The 17067-nt window shown below is 31.4% G+C and overlaps 3 protein-coding genes across 6 annotated transcripts; 2 read left to right on the forward strand and 1 right to left on the reverse strand.

The window, feature by feature from the left end:
* Positions 1 to 127: 127 nt before the first annotated feature.
* LOC105166978 (uncharacterized) lies at positions 128 to 4491 on the reverse strand. Its single transcript, XM_088882631.1, has 7 exons — positions 3860 to 4491; positions 3652 to 3757; positions 2170 to 3174; positions 1887 to 1949; positions 1579 to 1799; positions 1122 to 1234; positions 128 to 544 (listed from the first exon to the last, which is right to left on the reverse strand). The coding sequence occupies exons 1-7, from the start codon at positions 3917 to 3919 to the stop codon at positions 433 to 435; spliced, it is 1680 nt and encodes a 559-aa protein (XP_088738757.1). The 5' UTR covers positions 3920 to 4491; the 3' UTR covers positions 128 to 432.
* A 2048-nt stretch (positions 4492 to 6539) lies between these two features.
* LOC105166979 (chalcone isomerase-like protein 2) lies at positions 6540 to 9590 on the forward strand. Of its 2 annotated transcripts, none has more exons than XM_011086517.3 (5): positions 6540 to 6678; positions 7098 to 7187; positions 7873 to 8028; positions 8596 to 8822; positions 9315 to 9590. In XM_011086517.3, coding segments are annotated over exons 1-5 (642 nt in total). In that variant the 5' UTR covers positions 6540 to 6677; the 3' UTR covers positions 9483 to 9590. The 2 variants fall into 2 exon arrangements, with proteins under 2 accessions (XP_011084819.1, XP_020551221.1); XM_020695562.2 differs by having other exon boundaries at positions 9297 to 9436.
* Positions 9591 to 9658: 68 nt separating this feature from the next.
* On the forward strand, positions 9659 to 16443 carry LOC105166981 (chalcone isomerase-like protein 2). Of its 3 annotated transcripts, none has more exons than XM_020695559.2 (6): positions 9659 to 9797; positions 11976 to 12194; positions 14355 to 14404; positions 14797 to 14952; positions 15436 to 15662; positions 16174 to 16443. In XM_020695559.2, exons 2-6 carry the CDS (start codon positions 12034 to 12036, stop codon positions 16339 to 16341), a joined length of 762 nt encoding a protein of 253 aa, XP_020551218.1. In that variant the 5' UTR covers positions 9659 to 9797; positions 11976 to 12033; the 3' UTR covers positions 16342 to 16443. The 3 variants fall into 3 exon arrangements, with proteins under 3 accessions (XP_020551218.1, XP_011084820.1, XP_088738758.1); XM_088882632.1 differs by lacking the exon at positions 9659 to 9797 and adding an exon at positions 12823 to 12912 and having other exon boundaries at positions 12175 to 12194; XM_011086518.3 differs by lacking the exons at positions 9659 to 9797; positions 14355 to 14404 and adding an exon at positions 12823 to 12912 and having other exon boundaries at positions 12045 to 12194.
* The last annotated feature ends 624 nt before the right edge of the window (positions 16444 to 17067 follow it).

The following is a 17067-nucleotide window of genomic DNA, read 5'->3' on the forward strand; positions in this document are numbered from 1 at the left end:
TTGTGATTTAGTCATCAGAAAATATGTTGCAGACATTTTGAAAAACATTCTTGTTCTCACTCCAGCAATTATAGTTAATTGTAGTACAGTTATACAAAACTCTGCAGTCATGGAAGATGAGAGGAAGTTCGAAAAATGAAGCCAGTTTATGATTCTTATTTAATTCTTCAAGAACAATTACACACATTCTCAGCTCTTACGCTGAAATAATGAGGCTAGTTCAAAACCTGAATGAACTCAGTATCTAATGTTAAATGGTTACAAAAATAAAAACAATGGGGGGTGGGGGGGGGGGGGGGAGATCACCTGGCCATGCTCTAGTCCCTACCTAAGGAACTAATTACTGTATGCTAACACTCGAAGAACTTGAGCAGGATGGAATCTCTCTCTCTCTCTCTCTCTCCGGTCAAGATCAAATCACTGTCAGGATAATTAGCAAAAGAGCAGGTTTTCCATTTTCGACAAGTAGTTGCAAGTTGAGTATATTGAAGCAGCAGCAGCTCTAACAGATAAATCCTTCTCCGAGTTATGGCCTTCTCGTAATCTGAATTAGAATGTATATGACAAACAATTATACAGTCTACAAATGACCAGCCTTCAAATCAGATGTTTAATTGCCTTAAGCTAACTAAAGCAACGAATAGTAATATGCGCATCTGCTTCTTCTAGACTGAAACTGTGCTGAACTGGTACAAAGGTTTGATTATGATGTATAAACATTCAATATCTTGAGAGTTTCTGTGGAGTGCTACCGTAAAACCAAATGGGTTGAAAGAAATTCTTTCGTTTAGGAATTAAAGCAAATCTATTTCTTGGCTCTGAAATAAAGGGATCCGAAAGATTACCTAGCTAATTATGTCACTTCATTCATCATTAATTGCATTTAAGCTTACTGTGTGCTTTCTGGTAAGTTTGATTCTGATTTCAGGCAAATTATATCATAACAAAAGATGAAGTAAATTTTGGGACTTCAGAGTGTGTTAGGATGTCAAGCGTAACCGCACACGTGTATAGCAACTTATCTCAGTTGAGCCTGCGTAGCTATCTACGAATACCATTTCAAATCTGCAGATACATAAATTATAGTATAGACTTCAATAAGATTATTGATGTAAATTTACCTGTTGTTAATTCCTGCTGGACCTGTGTCTTGTGAAGGATCATTGAAACTACTTCTATAAAGACCCCTTTGACAGTGCAACTGCATTTCCTTCACTTGGTTCAACCAACTTTCCTGATAATTTTTAAAGAACAGAAATAATCAGCTATCAGTCTTGGCAAAACAGTAATCAGAAAATGAAAAAAAGAATCACGGGGAAGAGTGTAGAAAACATATGGATGGGAACAATCTGAATATATACACATAAGTCCAAGAAGAGTGCAAAGTGTAGATGTATTGTTTGTGAGACCAAGAAACAAAATCTTGGGATACTCATATGAATATTTACTCCAACAACGTTTTATGACAGTCTCATGCAATGCTCATGTGATTAGGTGTAAGAAAAGTATACCAGGCACAAAACTATGCAATTTGCAATATATGAATTCTTCTAGATATGAACACCATTGCGAACTCACCAGATGACTCTCTTCTTCAGAAAGTGCTTTCTCCATCTCTTCAAAGAGAGTGCTCCATCTAATAGCATGTGCATCAATAGATGATTTGTCAAAGTGGCAAAGGGTTGAAGCCTCTGTCGTATATGAATTGTTCTCCAATTTAGACGAGAATTCTCTGGACATTAAGAGGGGAAGTTCTGTAGTTACAACAGCCCGAACTCTTTTCTTACTTCGTCTTAGCGCTGCAAGCAAGGACGAATTCCTGTTAGGAATTTATTTCACATTAAGCACATACCTCAAACCTTCGTTTTTCAAAAGAGAACTCCTACCAGCAAGACGTCCTCTGATATCTTGATTCAGAAGTTCCAACCATTGGGAAGCTACATTAGCAGCTGAAAATCAGACAAAAGTCTGTCAGAATAGTTTCATCTTACTAAACTGGAATATTCATCTTCAGATGTCAAAGCAGAATATTGCAGTATCTTGAGTATTTCTACTATAAAACATTTTTGTTGAATCCATTCTGAATGTTTTCTGAAACTTTCGAACTACCCTATATTGAAACCATAAAACAAATCAAGAAAGGAAGAAAGCAGGAAAGAACTTAACAACCTTTAACAGACGGTGAAGTAACACTGGTAAAATTTCCTGATTCCTCATTTGACAAACAGCTAGTACCCTCTGAAGCAACTGTTACAGACGATGATAACTTTAGGGCAAGCCCATCATTTTCTTTATTTTCTATGTTGCATTGTGAAGACATTCTTTCAAAAATCCTGGTTTCTTTCATATATGAATGATCATTTCTTCTTGTGGCCTCAGATTTCAAATAATTTGATTTGGCAAATAAACCATCATGTCCTGTCTGCCTTCTTTCCAGCAAGACATCTCCATGATTTGGTGCAGATCTATTCAACCCTGAACTATGCATGTCTAATGCGTACCCCCATCCACTGAGTTCGTGAGCACCACCATTGATTTGGTTACCTTGCTTGCTTCCAGAACGTTGATTCTCAGTTCTTTCAGACTTCACTAGGGCTTCTATTATAGAGTGAACCTGTTTCCTGTTTCTCACATGGTTAATGATTCCGGGATTTAGCCCACTGAGTAACCCAGTTGGAGCAGCAGCCTTTGCAAACCGATCAATCTGTTCCTTTTTTGCAAGTTCTATCTTCTTCTTCATTACATCATTGTTATTTTTCTTTCTACGGCGTGTTTTTGGTACTGCCATAGACACAGCTCCATAAGGAATAGACAGATAGTTATTTTGCTTCAACCCTTCCCAAATTCTCATTGAATCTTTTTCTTCCAGCGGACCTGAAGAACTTCCACACTCAGAATCATCCCTCAACTTCGAATGCTCACAGTTCTTATAGGGATAGAAGGGATCATTATTGATTGAACTAGACACGTCTTCAGCATTTAGATCTAAATCAAACACCCTGTTCTTTTCTTCCTTCACAGGGGCAAGAAGTTCATTAGACTCCTTAATACATGCTGGAGCATCGACACCAACCATAAGGCTAACAGGATCAGCATTAACATTAAGATCAAGTGCTCCAGAATCAGAGTTGACATCTAGATGCAGTCTATTGCTTCTTCTTACTCCTGCTTGAACTGCATCAAGTTCAAATTTTGAGTTTCTTTCATGGGAAATTTTGCCTTCTCTAATGAGATTAGCAAATGGCGTCGAAATTTTCAAAGATTAAAAAATAATTTGTCAAGCAATATCGAATAGACAAAGGAACATATTTCGCTTCCCTAAATCAAGCACGAACTGAATCGCAATTATTTCATCTTAGTATCAAGGCAACTTTGTAATACGAGAATAGTTCTCTCATTTTTGCTGCACGGGAGATTCAAATTCGCTTCAAGAATTAATCATAAGTAGGAATCTTTTTAATATGAATAAACCCAAAACTGATAAAAAGCCACATACTGGACTAGATGCAGTCCAAATTACGCACATAAAAGTTTGTATCTTGCACATCAAATGTTACGTCTCAAAACCTTCAAATTACACAATCAAGACAAGTATCCAAATAACACAGTGGACATTTACACAATAGCTACAGAAACAGGCAAAAATCACACCTTTACATCGCGAAACAGATTCAAGATCATGCATTTTCGCTCTTTTATGAGAACATTCAGATGTTTCTTCAGCTTTTCTAATGCCCCTTTTCTCTCCTACCGAAGCCTACCAGATCAAAGCCAAGAAGGATGTGAAATTAGAAAGAAATAATCCAAACAAAAGCAACTAATATATGAAGCAGTGCAGTGCAATTTCAAGATATCCAACCTTTAAGTTAGATATAGGCTTCCCTAAAGATTGATTCTGCAACTTGCTTTCACTATCCATAAATGCACAAAAGAAGTGATAAAGGAAAAAGGGAAGAACTGTCAATTCAATTTCAAGATCCTAAGCTTTGGCCTTCAAACGAAAACCAACAAAATTTAAACCCAGAATCCCAGCTTTAACCAATGAAACAAGAAGGGACTGCAAAAACAAAACCCTGGGGGCTTAAGAGAACGGATGAAAAAATTCAAGATTCTTGATTGTAATGTGTTACTAGCCTACTTTCACAATCCCATAAATGCACAAAAGAAATCAAAAAAATCTGCTAATTCAATTTCAAGATTCTGAGCTCTGACCCTTCGGACAAAACCCACAAATTTGAACTCAAAATGACAACGAAACAAGAATGGGCTGTAATAAAAAGAACAAAAGAGTGAAAAGATTCAAGATTGACTATACTGTCTTAATGGCGCATTTTGAAAAGGATGTCAAAAGTGTTAATAGGGTTCTCTCCCCTCTAACTGATATATGCAAATTAAGGAGGGGAAATATTGTCTGTGTGTGTGTGTGTGAGAGAGAGAGAGATGTGGAGTTTGGATTTGAATTTTGCAGCAGGAGCGCGCTGAAAAGCGTTACTTGTGAATCCATAGGGAATAACTTTGAGCACATGCAGAAGTATTTAATTAATATATTACCCCAAATGTTTTGATTCTCGTTTGTTTTGTATTTGTGAGGACAATTTGCACATCACCACCTAAACTTTATCATTTTAGCACATTACCCCCAAAGTAAATTTAAATTAGCCTATAAAAATTAATAAGTAGGTGTTGTCACAAAATTAAAATCAAATTACTCAATAATTTGAAAATACTTTTATTTTAAAATTAAATCATAATAAGAAACAGTAAAAATTTCAATGAGTTCATCAGAGTTCAAAGTCTCATTATGAGGAAAATCGTGAGAATTAAATAGTTTTTACTGTTAAATAATGTATATAAATTATCAATCAAATAGTCCAACGGAAGGATGATGAGTCAAATTTTGGTTAATTACATTTTGTCGTTCCAGGACTGTGTTTTATACTCTGATATCTAAACTTTTTTTTTTTGCTTTTTATATCAACTTATCGTATCAACTTTACAAAGTTTTGCACTTTGCCATTTATAATTATTTCTCAGCTAAACTTTTTGTTAAAAAAACATCACATGCAATGCACATGAGATATTTAAGGGTTATGTGATGTGAAATTTTCACATATACACATGCGACGTTTTTCCGACAAAAAATAATAAAACAATAGTCATTTATGACAAAGTGCAAATTTCATAAGTTGAGACTGTAAATTGATACAAAAATAAGTCTCGATGACGAAATATAAAAATGGACATAGTTTAGATTAAAAAAAAATATAATTTACCCATGAAATTTTAGAGAAAGAACATATATATATATATATATACAAATAATTAAATGGCAATTTTACATAAAAATGGAAAAATAAAAATAATTCCCTAAAGATATATGGTTGTAGCAAAATAGTATCTAAATCAACGAGTTAAATGTAATTTACTCCCATATGATATGTGAAATTAGCAAATAAATTCCTGTAGAAAAAAAAAATTAGCAAATTATCCCATACATTTTAAAGAATAAAGCAATTACACCCCTATCTAAGGTTTGGATAGAAGGATAATTTACTTTATTTTTCAAAGCACAGGGAATAATTTATTTTATTTTTTTTCACAGAGAATTTTTTACTCATTTCTCATACACAGAAAGGTAAATTGTATTTTTTCCCTAAATCAACACATATTTTATCAACCAAATTCAAATTTTTAGAAACTGGTTTCAACAATTAATCTATTTCTTCTTTCTGTCTCTGCTCTCCCGCATTTTTCTCTCTAATGTGGCCGTGTGCTTGCCGTTCCGGATCTCGACTATCTGAGCCTATTTATGTTCCTTTAATATATTGTGTTTTATATTTACTATTCTTGTAATATTCTGCTTTATTTTTTATTTTGTAGATAATTTTAAGAATTTTCAAAACTCACGATCATTGTAATAATTGAGTTAGAAATCTGTTCAAAAAGATGGGTCTTGTAAATACCCAACACATCGTAATACTATTTATACATAAATATATGGAAAAAGTATTATTTTAGTCCGTTAAGTATGCCTAATTTTAATTTTAGTCCGATAACTATGTCTATTTTTGTTTAGGTCCAGTAACTTACGAAATTGCTTATTTTTAGTCCTCTGGCAGATTTTCGAACAATTTTACCCCTATGCAACTTTTGAAAGATAGTTTTAGTCCATATGCACTCATAGAGGTAAAATTATTCGAAAATCTGCCAGAGGACTAAAAGTAAACAATTTTGTAAGTTATTGGACCTAAATAAAAATAAACATAATTATCGAATTAAAATTAAAATTAGGCATACTTAACAGATTAAAATAATACTTTTCCCTAAATATATTTTACTCCAAAATTCTAATGGGATTGGATGCATTAATACTGAAAGGACTGCACACCAAATACGAATAAGAATTTGTGTGATTTAATGCTAGTTATGAACCAACCAACGGTAAGTAGGAATGGGTGCTTTTGTTAGGTAAAACCAACGGTTCTCGTGCTCCCATCTTGAGCGGGCCACGTGGGCAGCTACGTGCCCTATCTAAACTCTGAAATGCTACAGTGCAGCGCCTCTATATATGTACTTTGGATGATCATCAACCCAACACCTCCATCACTTTGCTAGCTCCACATCTTCATCAACCCTCACCATTTCCTCCCAAGTTCTTGATCAAGATCAAATCAACCAGTGAGTTTTTTTCTTTATATTTAGTAGAAATTTTGTGCTACATATGTATGGGTTTATGATTACGTTGTAAATGAGTAGCATATGTGCATGTTGATATTATTCTAATTTTCTAACGAAATTAATTTTTTGGATAAATTACAACGGGCTCACTAAAATTTATCATAATTATGTATATCACATCATTGTTTAAAAAATTATAAATATTATTTTTGAATAAACGACCATCAAATAAATATCTTCTCGTGGAAGGCCATTCATTGTAGAAAGTTATTTGTTAGAAAAACGTTAATCTTGAAAAAATATTATAATTTTTTAAATAATAAAAAAATATTTATAATTATAATAAATTTTATAAGATCCGATTGTGATTTTCCTTGAATTTTTTCTTATGCATAAATTATATGTGTTAATTGGTGCAGTGGGTACTGAAGCTGAGGTTGTGATGGTGGATGGGATCCCTTTTCCTTCTCTAGTCAACGTCACCAAGCCATTGTCCTTGCTAGGCCATGGTTAGTTTTGTAGGCATGGTTACATGGAATTCTCCTAAAATTTGGGCATTTACTCATTTTTTTTATTATTTTAAAAATTATACAAGCACATTTTCATTTTACATTATAAATCTCTCTTGATATAGAAAAATAAAAGTATGTAATTATTTAAAATTGATTGAATTTTTTGTAACATGCCTAATATTAGGACTGCATGTGTAAATATAATTATCTCTAAATTTTAAATCCCTCCACATTTGGTAAGTTTGTGAGGATAACTACATAAAATTTTCTTACATTTTGGGCATACAGACAAAATTAATCCATCATATTTTGGACTCTAAAAATAATATCAGGCTCACTTAAGTCTAAGGATAAATTATTTGACACCCTTAGAGATTGTATTTAGTTAATTATACAAACGCTCTGTCTTTTGTAAAACTATAAGTACACCCCTTGAGTTTGTACTTGTGATTAAAAGTAAGGTGGAATTTTACAGAAACACTTCATGAAAGACGTTACACTAACCCTGTTTAGGGGGTATAACTGTAATTTTTCAAAGAATAGTGGTATTTGTATAATTAGGTCTAAGCTGAGGGGTACCAATGTTATTTATTTCAAATATATGTTTTATTTAGTATATAGTTTAAGTTTGATTAGAAATTTATGAAATGAGTTAACATATATATATATATTTGGGCATCAGGAATTACAGATATAGAGATACATTTCCTCCAGATTAAGTTCACAGCAATAGGAGTATATCTGGATCCCCAAATTGTGTCCCATTTACACAAATGGAAGGGAAAATCAGCAGCTGAGCTAACACAAGATCATCACTTCTTTCAAACTATCATTTCAGGTATTCTTTTCTTTTAACAAGAAATTCAAGCTTAGAGGGTGTTTGATTAAATGAACCTCACTTATCTTATAAATTATTTTTAAAACTTTTATAATATTTAATTTTATTTTAAAAATATTTTTAAGGCTGCATTTGAATGAAAAGATCCTTTGAAATTATTTGAATAATTCTAAATTTAAAAAAAATTAAATTTTAAATTCTAATTTATACTGTATTTTGTTGAATATTGATAGATTTCAAATTTTTTTCGAATTAATTAGTCATTTAAAATCATTTCTCTAAATTATTCCTTCAAATTTAAATCCATAAATCCAAATGCACCCTTAAAATATTTGGATATAATAAAATCATGGAGCTTATAAATTGCTATTAATGATAATTTTATACTTAATATTGAGAGGGTTTGTTAAAATTTTAAAGATAAGTTGGGAATTTATCTTTATTTGTTTAATTTTTTTTTTTTGAAAAAATGCGAAATATTGTTAGAACATTTTAGTAATTCTTTATTACAATAATCTCAATACATATATATATAAATGTGGAATTAATGGAAAATATTACATGCAGCCCCGGTGGATAAGTTAGTGAGGGTGGTGGTGATTAAGGAGATAAAGGGTTCACAATTTGGAGTACAGATAGAGAGTGCAGTTAGGGACCGTTTGGCAGAGATTGATAAATATGAAGAAGAGGAGGAAGAAGCACTGGAGCAGCTTGTGGAGTTTTTCCAGTCTAAGTATTTCAACAAGGACTCTGTCTTGACATTCTATTTCTCAGCTGCTTCTCCCACTGTTCAGGTAATTATTTTTCATCATTTGCACGAGACCCAAACAAGTCCTAAGCTTGCAAGGCAATTTACTCTTGCTACCTATAAGAAAATTTGGATTTTTTATTGCAATTTTTGTTGCATCTTCTTACATTATATATATACACACACCACATGTATACTTTGTAAAAAAAAATTAAATAGATAATGTAATTTTTATACATATTGCATATATATATATATGAAATATAATAGAAATCGGCACAAGAATTATAATAGGAAATTCAATAAAAAAAAGGCCTAGTATCTAGTCAAATAAATGTTACGATCAGTATTGTGTTTTGGATTGGCTTTGGACGATTGTTGCATACCTATCTATCATAGTTAAGATATCGAGTATGTGTCAACCACTCAATTACACAATGTATTGCACGTCAAATATTGCATTTAAAAATGCTGATACTTTAAGACATAACATAACATGAAATAAAGATGTGATTAATAGGGTTTGTTTGGTGGGTAGATTGGATTTGCTGGAGACGGGAAAGAAGAAGCAAAGATGGAAGTGAAGAATGGGAATGTGGTGGAGATGATACAGAAATGGTACTTGGGTGGGAGCACTGCACTCTCTCCTACAACCATTTCCTCCTTAGCCACCTCTCTCTCTCTCCTCACCTCTCAAATTGAATAATCCTCACCAACCATTTTTCTTTCATTCTACTTTTAACACTCTCATTCTCATCTTGTATTCAATAAATTAACAATATGTCAATAAATTAGTCCTTTATGGGACAGATAAGTGGTTTGAGTTCAAAGTTTTATTTACAAGGACTGTGGGTTCAAAATTTCTGAAGTGATATTCGAAGAGGTACTTCGTCTTGAGGGTCGACCACAGGATCTACCGCTCTGGGGGGTGGCATTGGTGCAGGGAGTGCTGGGGCGGATTCTCCACTAATCGGGATTAGAGACGTTCCTTTAACGACCTGCAAAGTCTGATTGTTTTCAGGTGCCTCCACAACCTTTTGTTTGTTTGCGAGATTGCTGGGTTTTTTTATGGTAACTCACGCCTTTAACTCAACTTACAACAGACGGCGCCACTTGATGTGTGTATTTTAGTTCGACAAACTTGGACCTTAGTGATGGACTTGGGCCGATCAAGCAAAAAAACTTGAAAAATGGAACCTGCAAAACAATACGTTAGCACTACGACGCTTAAGCTAGTCTTGTTCTTGAAATAAGTAATCGTAAAAAAAAAAATGGTAATGAAAAATCAAGATGTGATTAAGAAATTTGTAGAAGAAATTATGATCAGAGTGCAATTCTAAGACTAAAGCAAGAATAAGGAACAGTTTTCCAGCTTCTGAATGGTGTCCACATTAAGGGACTGAACTTGTATATATAGAGGGAGCGTCCCCCGCTGCTGTGACTCCGCACACCACCTTTATCCTCGAAAAAGGGGGCAAAATACGTGTGAATAAGACATGATTTGATCTTATCTCCAACTAATCACCTTGCAGCTAGCGCCTTTGCTTGGGAAAGAACTCCATGCATGTGGGGACTTTTATTTTGTAGGGAGTCCCTCTAGGTTTAAGAGTCCTGAGTCTTGGGGGCGCTTCCCTTCTCCAGGGTTATTCTAGTTGGGCTTTGAATGTGGACCTGTGGTTTATAAAGTATTTTATCATACCTTCCTCTTGGGTCAGGTCCATGGTCATTCTAGTGGGTTACCTTCTTCTTGGTCTGATGGGCTAAGCTTGGACTTCATAAATCTCTTTTTTGGGCCGTACACGTCAAACTCAAAGGTAACTTCAAATTTTAGCCTATCAAAATTAATAAGTATCGTATTGTCACAAAATCAAAATAAAATTACTCAATAATTTAAAATTAAATCATAATAATAAAAACTAAAAATTTCAATGAGTTCGTTAGAGTTGAAAGTTTCACTCTGAGTAAAATCGTGAGAATTAAATAGCTTATAGTGTTAAATAATGTAAATAAATTATGAATCAAATGGATGGATGATGAATCAAATTTTAGAGAAAGAATATATAGAAATAATTAAATGGCAATTTTATATAAAAATGGGAAAGTAAAAATAACTTCCTAAAGATATATGGTTGTAGCAAAATAGTATCGAAATCAACACATGTTTAAATTTTTGAAAATTGAACCGCTAGAAATTGGTTTAAACAATTAATATGTTTCTTCTTTTTATCTCTACTCTCCCACATTTTTCTCTAATGCTTTTTAATCAAATAATTATTATTTATTTTCGTCAAGAATCTTTCTCTTCAAATTTCTGCTTCGCATCATACATCGAGCCTAATTTAATCAATAGTCTCTACCAAAAATGAGAGTCAAATTAAATTTTCAATAATTGGAGTTAATTTATTATAAAATAAAAAAAGTCAATCACATATTAGAACAAATATGAATAAGGTTTTTTTTTTTTTTAATTAAAATGTGATAACTTTTCAGGGATCATCCTGTAATGGCAATGGGGAGGGTCTGTCCAGACTCGAGACCAGCCTTGTCTAATTTCACCTCGCCCAGTACCCTGCTTTACCCCACCTTGCCCATTTCATCTAAATCATTCATTTTCTCATCCAATAATATGACTTTATGATCTACAATGAATTATATAATACAAAAATACATTCAACTAATATTTTATTTTATTTAATAAATAATATCAATTTAAATTTAAACATTTTAACATAATTTTGAATCTAGAATAAATTATATAAGACAAAGTATATGTTAATCTAAATTATTACTTTCTCATCAACTAATTATTTATTTTTTGTATTTCTTATATAGAGTTTGATACATATAGAATTTTTTAAAAATTTACGTATAGTACTATTATTTTTTATTAATAATGTATTATAATAAGTCGAGACAGACGGGCCGTTATAAAATCCATACCCTATTCCATCGTTCCAAACCCAACATGAAAATTCATACCAAACACGTGCAGATTGGGACCTCTATTTTCCAAGGCCAATAACAATCTTTAGAATCATCCATCCTAGTACTATTTTTGCCTAAATATACTATACTTGCAAGTTATGATAGAATTCAATGCATTAATGCTGGTAGGACTGCACCTCAAATATGAGTAAGAATTTCGGTGTGTTGTTTGATAGTTAATCAACGGTAAGTAGGAAATTTGTGTTTTTGTTAGGTAAAACCAACGGTGATTATGCTCCCATCTTTGAGCGGACCACCTGCTAAACTCGGAAATGCTACAGTGCGACGCCTCTATATATGTACTTTGGATGATCATCAACCCAACACCGTCCGATTCTTCACATTTCTCAATTCACCATCACTTTGCTAGCTCTAGATCTTCATCACCCCACAAGATCTCCTCCCAAGTTCTTGATGAATATCAAATCAAAGAGTGAGTTTTTTTCTTTATATTTAGTAGAAATTTTGTGCTATATATGTATGGGTTTATGAGTAAATTATTAAATGTGTATATAAATATCAACCAAGTTTTAGTTTGATTATTAAAATTGAGTTCCCGTAGACAAATATGAATTCAAGTGTAGAATATTCATTTTTATTTAATTGATATTATAATAATTTATTGCTTTGTTATTTTTTGCAATTAAGTATTCATGACCCAATAGACCATTGACTTGTTTTTTTTTTTTTTATGGTTTTTTATGATTATGTTGTAAATGAGTAGCATGCGTGCATGTTTATATTATTCTAATTTTCTAATAAAATTAAATTTTTGAATAAATTACAACGAGCTCTTTAAAATTTGTCATAATTTTAAATATCATTATTGTTCGAAAAATTATAAATATTATTTTCGACTAAACGATCATTGAATAAATATCTTCTCGTGGAGACCATTCATTGTAGGAGGTTATTTGTTAGAGAAACGTTAATCTTAAAAAATATTATAATTTTGTAAATAATAAAAGAATATTTATAATTATAATAAATTTTATAAGAGTATATTGTAATTCAACTTGAATATTTTGTTATGCATAAATTATATTTGTGAATTGGTGTAGTGGGTACTGAAGTTGAGGATGTGATGGTGGATGAGATCCCTTTTCCTCCTCTAGTCAACATCACCAAGCCATTGTCCTTGCTAGGCCATGGTAAGTTTTGTAGGCATGGTTACATGGAATTCTCCTAAATTTGGGCATTTACTTATTTTTTTATTATTTAAAAAATTATACTAGCACACTTTATGATGTATTTTGCACTGAATTTTAATTATAAATTTCTCTTGATATAGAAAAAAAAAGTATGTAATTATTTAAAATTGATTGATTTTTGTGTAATATTCCCAAAATTAGGATTGCACGTGTAAATATAATTATCCCTAAGTTTTAAATCCCTCCACATTTGGTAAGTTTGTAGGGATGATTACATAAAATTCTACGTACAGATTAAATCCATCATATTTTGGACTCCATAAATAATATCAGGCTCACATAAATTTAATGACAATTTATATTGACACCTTTAGAGATTAGGTCTAGTTAATTACACAAACGCTCTATGTATTTTGTAAAAATATAAGTACACCCCTTGAGTTTGTACTTGTAATTAAAAGTAAGGTGGAATTTACAGAAACACTCCATGAAACACGTTACACTAACCCTGTTCAGGGGGTATAACTGTAATTTTTAAAAAATAGAGGTGTTTTTATAATTAGGTCTAAGCTCAGGGGTATCAATGTTATTTATTTCAATATATATGCTTTATTTATATAGCTTAAGTTTGAGTAGAAATTTATGAAATGAGCTAATGTATATATATATATATATATGGCTAAAATGCATAAAATTCCCCTATATTTTAAAAGTCAGCTAAAATCTCTTTCTATTTTAAAAATAGGCTAAACCCCCCTATATTTTGTAAAACTCAGTAAAAAACACCCCTCCCGTTAGTAATTAATGGAAGGTGCATTACATGCATTTTGTGTGTGTGTGTGTGTGTGGTGGTATTTTTTAACTATTTTTGACCTTTTTTCTAGGTGTTCTTTTTACTAAAATGCCCTTTTTATCTTTATTTTATTTTTATATTTTTTAAATATAAATTCAAATAATTTTTAATTGTTAAATCTAAAATTATTTTTAATTAATTAATATATATTTAATTACAATAATTGTTATTATAATTATTCTTAAATAGATAAATATTTAATTATTATAATTATTTAAAATATTCTTAATAACTAAAATATAATTCAATTAATATAATTAAAATTAATTAAAAAAATAAAAAATAAAAAAACTGAACGTCGCCCCTTTTTCGCCGAAAACTTGTCTCTAAGTTTTCGGCGCCATCCAAATGATTTTCGATCGTCAATGGTATCACTCGAATCATCTTTTCAAGAGGAATATTTTTATATCTTCAATTTGAGTTTTCGTCAATCGGAGAACTGAGCTCAAGCCACGACTGCTGAACTTGTTTGTCGTTGATTCACTCGTTGTCCGGTCGAATCTCGGTCGCAGATCACCACTATCAGACTCATCTTTTCAATACGATTTTAACGAGACCAACTTCACTCATTTTGATAAAGCATTTGCAGGGATCCAATGGCGCGACGAAGACAGTGGTGGGTGTGGGGGGCCAACACGGGTAAGGGTTAGGGTGGGTGAGGTAGTTAGTTTTATATATATATAATATTTTTTAATTTTAAGTTAAATAATTTGTTGAATTTAGACCTCTCATTTTTTCAAAATTTAACAGTTGAGATTAATTGATTAGATTTAACGGTCAATATTCGATCAGAGAAAATCCAACGATTATTAAAATAAGAAATAATATATATGAAGTAAGGGTATAACAGTTATTTTATAAAAAAAATTAATACCGTTAGTTATATTTAATGGAGATGGAGCGATTGAGCTACATTTAAGAAACACCGGAGCGTTTTTAATCTATTTTTTTTTAAAAAAAAGGATTTTTAATAAACTTTTTAAATATTGGGGGGTTTGTGCATTTTAATTATATATATATTTGGGCATCAGGAGTTACAGCAGTAGAGATGCTTTCGATCGAGATTAAGTTCACAGCAATAGGAGTATATCTGGATCCCCAAATTGTGTTCCATTTACACAAATGGAAGGGAAAATCAGCAGCTGAGCTAACACAAGATCATCACTTCTTTCAAGCTATCATTTCAGGTATTCTTTTCTTTTAACAAGAAAATTCAAGCTTAGAGGGTGTTTGATTAAATGAACCTCACTTATCTTATAAATTATTTTTAAAACTTTTAAAATATTTAATTTTATTTTAAAAATATTTTTAAGGCTGCATTTGAATGAAAAGATCCTTTGAATTTATTTGAATAATTCTAAATTTAAAATTTTTTAAATTTTTCGTTCTAATTTAAACCCATAAGTCCAAATGCAATCTTAAAATATTTGGATATAATAAAATCATGGATCTTATAAGTTGCTATTAATGATAATTTTATACTTAATATTGAGAGGGTTTGTTAAAATTTTAAAGATAAGTTGGGAATTTATCTTTATTTGTTTAATTTTTTTTTTTTTTGAAAAAATGCCAAATATTGTTAGAACATTTTAGTAATTCTTTATTACAATAATCTCAATACATATATATATATATATAAATGTGGAATTAATGGAAAATATTACATGCAGGCCCGGTGGATAAGTTAGTGAGGGTGGTGGTGATTAAGGAGATAAAGGGTTCACAATTTGGAGTACAGATAGAGAGTGCAGTTAGGGACCGTTTGGCAGAGATTGATAAATATGAAGAGGAAGAGGAAGAAGCAGTGGAGCAGCTTGTGGAGTTTTTCCAGTCTAAGTATTTCAACAAGGATTCTGTCTTGACATTCTATTTCTCAGCTGCTTCTCCCACTGTTCAGGTAATTATTTTTCATCATTTGCACGAGACCTAAACAGGTCCTAAGCTTGCAAGGCCCTTTACTCTTGCTACCTATAAGAAAAAAAATTGGATTTTAATTTTTGTTGCATCTTCTATTACATTATATATACACACACACACACACACACACACACCATATATATACTTTTTTTAAAAAAAATTAAATAGATAATGTAATTTTTATACATATTGCATATATATATATATGAAATATAATAGAAGCCGGCACAAGAATTACAATAGGAAATCCAATTAAAAAAAAAAGGGCCTAGTATCTAGTCAAATAAATGTTATGGTCGATATTGTGTTTTGTATTGGGTTTGAACGATTGCTGCATACTTATCTATCATATTTAATATATCGAGTATGTATCAACCACTCAATTACACAATGTATTGCACATGGAGTGTAGCATTTACAAATGCTGATACGTTAAGACATAACATAACATGAAAAAAAGATGTGATTAATAGGGTTTGTTTGGTGGGTAGATTGGATTTGCTGGAGACGGGAAAGAAGAAGCAAAGATGGAAGTGAAGAATGGGAATGTGGTGGAGATGATACAGAAATGGTACTTGGGTGGGAGCACTGCACTCTCTCCTACAACCATTTCCTCCTTAGCCACCTCTCTCTCTCTCCTCACCTCTCAAATTGAATGATCCTCACCATTCTTTTTTCTTTCATTTTACTTTTAACAATCTCATTTTCATCTTGTATTCAATAAATTAACAGAATGTCAATAAATTAATTTTTATGGGACAGATCAGTGGTTTGAGTTCAAAGTTTTATTTGTAAGGATTGTGGGTTCAAAATTTTTACGATATTATAATTTTTTATCCTTAATTTAGAACGGTGTTGATATAAATTTAAACTAACAATTAAATTAAAATAAAAGTAGAAAATTATTAAATTCCAATCTATAATACACCTATATAAATAGACGATATATGGAATGGGGACTTTGAATTGTAATTTAGTAACTGAATCACTGTATCTACAATTGATGTGGAGAGAGAATACCAAAGTTTTTTATTGTAATGATTAAATCCGATTCTAATGAAGTTTAGGAATAAATCATTGGTTCAAGTAATGAAATACATGGTACTTGGACGGAGTGACACTTCTTTTCCAGGTGTAGAGGAATCAGAACCTTTAATCTGGACGTTTGCACTCAATCCAATACGTATAATTAATTAATAACATAAGTTCATAATTATTTTTATATTTATATATGCATCAATTCCCGACAAATCCAATACTATATGTGTCAAAATTATAAAATTTACAGTATCGAATGTTTTTTTTTTTTTTTTGTATAAGATAAAAGCTAAAAGTGCAACATATCTGTAATTATAAGATTAAAAATAAAATTTTGACGACTCATA

This window comes from Sesamum indicum, linkage group LG7, assembly GCF_026168435.1.
Source record: "Sesamum indicum cultivar Baizhima isolate 11 linkage group LG7, ASM2616843v1, whole genome shotgun sequence".
Lineage (NCBI taxonomy): Eukaryota > Viridiplantae > Streptophyta > Magnoliopsida > Lamiales > Pedaliaceae > Sesamum > Sesamum indicum.

Bases quoted from the DNA above. Each gene is read 5' to 3' on its own strand.
- LOC105166979 (XM_011086517.3), top strand. The intron at 7,188-7,872 runs GTTAGTTTTGTA...TTTGGGCATCAG, and splicing joins ATTGTCCTTGCTAGGCCATG to GAATTACAGATATAGAGATA. The intron at 8,029-8,595 runs GTATTCTTTTCT...TATTACATGCAG, and splicing joins CTTTCAAACTATCATTTCAG to CCCCGGTGGATAAGTTAGTG.
- LOC105166978 (XM_088882631.1), bottom strand. From the start codon at position 3,919: ATGGATAGTGAAAGCAAGTTGCAGAATCAATCTTTAGGGAAGCCTATA. The intron at 1,950-2,169 runs GTTGTTAAGTTC...TCTGATTTTCAG, and splicing joins TACTTCACCGTCTGTTAAAG to CTGCTAATGTAGCTTCCCAA. The intron at 1,800-1,886 runs GTAGGAGTTCTC...CCTTGCTTGCAG, and splicing joins TATCAGAGGACGTCTTGCTG to CGCTAAGACGAAGTAAGAAA.
- LOC105166981 (XM_020695559.2), top strand. From the start codon at position 12,034: ATGCTACAGTGCGACGCCTCTATATATGTACTTTGGATGATCATCAAC. The intron at 14,405-14,796 runs GTAAGGGTTAGG...TTTGGGCATCAG, and splicing joins GGTGTGGGGGGCCAACACGG to GAGTTACAGCAGTAGAGATG. The intron at 15,663-16,173 runs GTAATTATTTTT...TTTGGTGGGTAG, and splicing joins CTGCTTCTCCCACTGTTCAG to ATTGGATTTGCTGGAGACGG.